Here is a 7,124-nt window from a genome sequence, read left to right on the forward strand (position 1 = left end):
TGATACGATTACAAAGTCGATCATTGATCTCCGGCCTAAGGTGTTCGAACATGGTGTTCGTTATGGCCAAACCATGGCTAGCACAGAAGTCCAATAACGAGACACCACTCGGGTTCAGATCGGGCAAGCCGTTCCTCCCAATCACCCCCCGCCAGGTTTCTCCGTCATTGCCCACGTGAGCGTTGTAGTCCCCCAGGAGAACTATGGAGTCGGCAGGCGGCGCCCTTTCCAGGACCCCTCCCACCGACTCCAAGAAGGCCGGATACTCCGAACTGCTGTTTGGTGCATAAGCACAAACCACAGTCAAAGAGCCTTGCATGGAGGCGACCCTCTCGTTCTCCGGGGAGAACTCTAACACACCGGCGCTCAGCCGGGGGCTCGTGAGTATCCCCACTCCCGCCCGGCGCCTCTCACCTTGGGCAACTCCAGAAAAGGATAAAGTCCAACCTCTCTCCAGGAGCTTGGTTCCAGAGCCAGTGCTGTGTGTGGAGGTGAGTCCAACTATATCTAGCTGGTATCGCTCCACCTCCTGCACCAGCTCCGGCTCTTTCCCCGCTAGCGAGGTGACGTTCCACGTCCCTAGAGCTAGTCTATGCTGCCGGCGATCGGCCTGACCCGCCACCCGGTCTGCATTGCAACCGACCCTGATGCTTGTCCCTGCGGGTGGTGGGTCCACAGGGTGGCTGCTCCATGTTGAGTCTTCGGACTGAGCCCGACCGGGACCCATGCGCTAAGGCCCGGCCACCAGACGCTCGCCGACGAGCTCCCCTCCTGGGTCTGGCTGCGGGAGGGTGCCCCGGTTTCCCTGGTCCGGGCGAGGTGGCTGAAGACCTTGGGCTGCTTATCATCAGGGTTATTTTGAACCGCTCTTAGTCTGGGCTCTCCCCTGAGACCTGTTTGCCTTGGGAGACCCTACCAGGGGCTACTGCCCCGGACAACATAGCTCCCAGGATCACTGAGCCACTCAAACTCCTCCAGCACGTTAAGGTGGCGGTTCGCGGAGGGGATTATTATTACCTATAAAATTAAATATGGCCTAAAATGCAGTTTAGTAGAACTTTAGTCATGTATTCATTGTTTTACAGCTTATTGTAGCTTCAAGGACTGAAGAAGTCTTTCAATAAGTCCTGGAATTGGAATGCATTGGGCTAAACCTTGGACACATAAAGGTAGGAGGTTTCTGAGGACAACTGTATCAGCCACATTGTGATTCAATATCAAATGACGTGTGTGTGTGTGTGTGTGTGTGTGTGTGTGTTTGTGTTTCACCCTGCCTCCACCTTAACCTGTGTTAATACTACACATTCAGCTGAGCTCACATATCAAGAAGCTGTGTGAAAAGCCTTTCACCTCAATACATCCTGTTTCCAGTTTACTTCCCAGCCCTGAATATTTGCCCAACACTTGTGAGATAAATGTCAGAAAGATCACAGCGACGCTGTGATGACAGAGCAGCCAAACACAGCGCTGGAAACTACACACGGAGTCACAGACAAATACTCCCAGTGTGACACTCTGCATTTGGGCAAGGCGGTACCACACAGCACACATCTCCAAGTCAGATCTTTCTCAGGCCAATGAGTGTTTACTTAATTTATTAATCTATCTATCTAATGAAAGCAAATTATCGTGACACATCTCTCAAGACCAAGTTCTGTGAGTGTACAAGTAACAGTGTGTAGTTGCGAAGGGCTTAATCATATCAACATGTTACATGAAAATAAACCCATATTAATTTAAATTGAGTCAGACCAGTAACTTTTTACTTGACGCATTTTAAAGCCAAGTTGTTAAGAGCAATATATGACAATGTTGATGTTGTGCATCGCTGGAAATCATCCGATTATAAATATTAATGTTGTATATGAATGACCTAAGCTAGAGTAACACATTCAAACATGTGGATGTTGAGGAGGAACTACACAGCTACACTGATAAATCACATGTTAGGAGTTATGGTCAAGTGGACCCAAATGAACAACACCGACCAGGAAGCAGATAAAGTCAAACAGGTTTATTGTAGTAAAGGCCTTTGTAGATACTCATATTGTAATGACTGTGCATATTGTAATAATTTAAATGCACTAAAAGCTTATAATGTAATAATCAGCACATAATGCTTTGTGTGGTCCAGAGCAGTGGTTCTCAAGCTGTATTTCTGAGAGTCAAAGTGTAGGTGCCACCACTAAACTGTCATCATAAACAAGGCATTATTTATTTGGGTTCTAGCCTCGTAGGGGCAGAAACTGTAAATTATGTGCATGGGCTTCCCGAGAAATATGACTCTAATCGGCTACATGGTGGCGCTGTGATTAACGGCTAAAACACAATTTTGAAAAAGGCCAAATCCATCACACGGAAACTCTGATTTACTTGAAATTTGATTCATATAGCCAGCTCAATGGGCTCTACACAAATGCTACTGGAGCATGCTGCTAACTATTTTGTCCAACTGCCACTGTGGATGGTGGTTTGCAAAAATCGACCAGCCACTCAATCAATTACATCTGGACCCTGGTCCTTCCTCTGCCGTGGCCCTGCTGACTCCCACTGATAATATCATTTTTATTAGTAGTCGCATTGCTTGCTTTGCCGACACCATTGCTGCTTTTGCTATCATTGTTATTTTACTTTATCCACTGCTTCTGTTATTATTATTAGTTGTAATGTTTCCATCATTATTATACTTACTGCTCTCATTATATGAATGATTTATGTCATATACATTGAATGTGCTGTAACTCTGTTATGTTGACATCTACACATGACATCTATCACACTTCTGTCCATCCTGATAGAGGATCCTCCTCTGTTGCTCTCTCAGGTTTCTTCCTCTTTTCTCCCCGTTAAAGGTTGTTTTGGGGGAGCTTTTCCTGTTCCGATGTGAGGGTCCTGGACAGAGGATGTCACATGTGTACAGATTGTAAAGCCCTCTGAGGCAATTTTGTTGATTTGTGATTTTGGGCTATACAAAGTTTTTCAAACACATCTTTGACTCCTAAATTGTAGGTCTGATTGCTATAACATTTTCTGTGGATCATTATTGTACAAGCCTTATCAAAAGCTTTCAAAAAAACTTGTTGATTTGTTATTTCGTGACCAATTAACTTCAAAAGGGCGTGGCTCAGTGCATAACTAGACCAAAGACAGCAACCCATGGGCCAATCCTCACAAAACCATGTCCACAAGAGTACCTGAGACACACCCTGAAGGTTGCGATCAAACCAAATTTGATCTTTTTAATGTTTATTGCCAGGTCTGACAGTAACATTCAACTATCTTCGAACTCTGTTAAAGTCCATCTTTAGCTGTATTTAACAGGATTAAATCACCTACGTAGAGCAGGAATTTGATCTCCGAGTTTTGAAGTGTGAAACCATGGTGCTATGGACTGTTGTCAACTCAATTCTAATATAGATGTAAAACAGGGCCGGTGATAAACAGGAGCTTTGTCTCACCCCAAGTTCTTGAAAAATAAATGTTGTTCTCTTGTGTCCAATTTCGATGGGGCACATGTTCATTAACTTTATCAATTTGTGTGTTTTAGCTTGTTTGTAAAATGTTCTTATGGCCATGGTGCTGTGCTGTGCTTGTGTAAACTGCTGTGGATGAAAGACTGCGGACAGAGCTGATTGAATTAGGTTTCACTTTCGTTTACATGTTCGTATTGTTGAACAGGTGTATTGATAAAGTATTGGCTTTTTATATTGCATGTACAGTAACGAGCGTAGTTGTCGTAAGAGTATTCTTCACTTCAGGTGTTTCACTTCACCATCTCCACCACAGCATCTCTGCTTCCTGACACTTTATGTGGAAGAGCTCAGGCCGACAGAGAGAGCAGAGGACAAGGACTCTCTGCACTGGCTCCCTGTTAAAATCCTTCTCCTAATTCAACCAGGCACCATCACATCTTAAGGAGCTTATAATAACATATTACCCAACTAGAGAGCTGCGCTCCCTGAATTCAGGGTTCCTAGAGTCTTAAAAAGTGGGATGGGAGCCAATCAAGCTCCTCTTCTGTGGAACAACATTCCCGTTTCAATCCGGGGGGCAGACACACTCAACACAGTTAAGAGTAGGCTTGAAACTTTACTTGTTGATGGTGCTTGTAGTTAGGGCTGGCTCAGGTCTATAGTTAGGGTTGGATCATGTTTGCCTTGGACCAGCCCCTAGAGATGCTGCTATAGTTATAGTTAGGATTTTATTGTCATACTTCTGCATTTACCCATCCCTTGCTCATTGGGAGCAGTGGGCTGCTGAGAAGCGCCCGGGGAGCAGAGTCTTGCTCAGGGTCACTTCGGCACAGGACAACCCTCTCTACCCATTGAGCACACAGCTGCCCCTATAGGCCTAGACTTCCTAGGCAAATCTCCTCGTCGAGCTCAAGCGCCAAATAATTTCTCTGTAACTCATTAACGTGTCATCTGTCATAATAAATGTTAACTACTAATCATTCACTTGTCTCTCCTGATTGAAATACCGTTGGTACAAATCCTTTTCCTGTGTTGGCCAATTGGATTCAAATCACAGACTTCACCTTTAATGTTAATTGATAATGAATAATATGGGATTACTTATTACAATTAGTATTACTATTCCTCATGGAATGGGTTGATGTCATGAAAAATAAAACAAATGGCACATGCAGTGGCAGGATGCACACGCAGGTCCACATGCACATCTGTGTGTGAGGGGCAAGCACCCGCATGGCTGAGTTGTACTAATCACACACATACGCACATACACACACACACACATGACACTTTAAGTCCTCTGTATCTCTTTCTACCCTCCTTAGTGCACACAGACGCACGTACACAGGCACGCCTGTGTGTATTAGGATTCCCGCCACTACGCATTGATAGGGCGGGAGTGAAATGCTACAACGTACCCGATTGGTGCGGATAATTGTTACTGACAGAATTGTAACACTTGCTTTGAACACAATTACTTAAATACAAGTATATATACTACACTGTAAGTAGACTGTAGATCTAACTATCTTTCCATCCATATCATGGTGGATAGTTATCTATACAGGTATTTTCCCCTCCATCCATCTATTGGTCTCAAATTTACATGAATATTGACAAGAGACTATGCGTCAAACACACATACACGCATACACATCCTGCCCATCAGGACTAACTAATCCTCTGATTAAAGAACAACCCGGCTCTACCACTGAGCCACAGTCGCCCAATATATATATATATATATATAATAAATGAATATTTGGTGGTTATGATCAGGACGGATGTTGGTTAAAGAAATGTACTCAGCAAAAGTGGAAATTTGTATTAATATTTAGTGCTTATAACAAGTTTTTTGTTTAATCTGACTTTACACAAAAAACTACAATGCATCTAAATCAACGTTGTTGCTAATCATTAACATATCCCCCTAGCATTTAGTATACAGATTAATACATTAATACAACAGTGGCATTGTGTAAATAGACAATGAAACTGAATATGATGTTGACTGATAAAAAGATTTAACTGAAATAATATTCTTATGGCAGTACAAACGACACCAGCACAACATTTTAAATTAAAGGATGCAAAAGATTATAAACATAATCGTAACTAATGTAAAATTGATCAAAAATGTAGGAATCTGAGTTATTTTGCAATAGAATGCAAGGCATGACATTGTTCTGAATGGCTCATAAGTCTTTATTGACACAACACAAACACTCCAGCTAGCAAAACAGAGCAGAGCTTTTATCAAAGATGCACCACAGGATGCACATCCTGGACTGAGGAGCTGAGTCACGGTGGATTATTTACGCAGGCCTGCGACATCAACACAAACCAAACAATCCCTCATAACTCCTTAGAGCAACACACGCCATGTTTACATCTGAACAAAGTGGCATATTGTGTTCAATTTCCAAAGCTGACTAAGTGATGGGTGCGGACCGCCGCATATTGAAACTTCTTAAGCAGTGAATAAGCCATTGATTAAAGATTCAGTTTCTGCTTGGTAGCTATAAGTCATCTTTATTAATTGCCATTTTATGATGTAGATGTTGATGTCCAATAGTAATTGAAAGCACAACAGCGTGAACTTTGTGATTGGAGGATATAGTGTCTCTTTGCATGGCTACATGCACAGATTCTCTTTTAGACTGGGGGGGATGGGCCCCTGCACACAAAAGCCCCTTTTCCAACCCAAGATATCTGTGGACACACAACTTATTCAGGTGTTATGAGGGCTTCTTCTCCACCTCATTGAGCCGATCATGGTTTTGAGCAGAACTTTTGGACTCTTTGACTCACCGACAGGAGATGTTTCATCTCAGAGACTCTGACTCACCCCGTGCCCGATAGGACCATTTAGTAATTCATCCATGTCTTCCCGGTGCAGTGATTTTGTCCTCAAAATTAAATAAGATAAATGTAAAATAGAATGCATTGAGAGTGCAAACCTCTTCCTGTACATTATTTGCATGATACAACAGTGGTTAGAGTGCATCAGCATCCACAGGGGTCAAGATGCTATCGTGATGTCAGGCTTTTTGGGGCTGGATCTGAACCTTGCTGATCAGGTTGTGAGTCAGTAGTGAAGTTAAATGTGATACCAGAGCCCACGGCTTTCAATATTCTGAAGCGGTGACGTTCAAAGCACTTGGCTGGAACCAACAGGTGGTATGAAACTACCTTTGGGGGGGATGGAGTAGCAAAATGTGGAACCCTGTCTGATTCTGGGAGAGATGAAACACTGACGGAAGTATGCAATGTAACAGCTACCCCTGATGGATACTGATGGCACAGGAGAATGCAATTAACATCCCATGTACTGCTACTACTTCTTTTAACCGTGCCCCTGATCTCTACCCAACCCTAACCAAGTACTTTTTGTAACCTGTTGACAGATCCACCAACGTATCCTCATACGGTTCGTATGATATCTTACGAATCTCATTTTTCGTGCGTTTTCTTAAGAATGCAAGCAGCAAATGCCAGTTTCTGATCGTCACAGTCTTTGCAAAGTAAACTTTTTATTTGTTTTTTTGTTGATGGAAGTGATGACGTGATATTTGCTGAGCAAACAAAAATACCAGTACAACGTTTAAACTATGTGTGTGCACTGTCAGGCATTTATTTTATATGTAAATG

The 7,124-nt window shown here is 43.1% G+C and overlaps 1 protein-coding gene across 1 annotated transcript in view; it reads right to left on the reverse strand.

Moving 5' to 3' along the window:
* Positions 1–6,215: 6,215 nt before the first annotated feature.
* The window catches only part of LOC306702447 (hatching enzyme 1.2-like), a 219,633-nt gene continuing 218,724 nt past the window's right edge, over positions 6,216–7,124 (reverse strand). Inside the window, exon 9 of the mRNA XM_079168077.1 lies at positions 6,216–6,226. Coding sequence (XP_079024203.1) covers positions 6,225–6,226 — 2 coding nt within the window. The 3' untranslated portion in view covers positions 6,216–6,224. The remainder of the gene's footprint in view (positions 6,227–7,124) is intronic.

This window comes from Pholis gunnellus (assembly GCF_910591455.1).
Source record: "Pholis gunnellus genome assembly, chromosome: 1".
Lineage (NCBI taxonomy): Eukaryota > Metazoa > Chordata > Actinopteri > Perciformes > Pholidae > Pholis > Pholis gunnellus.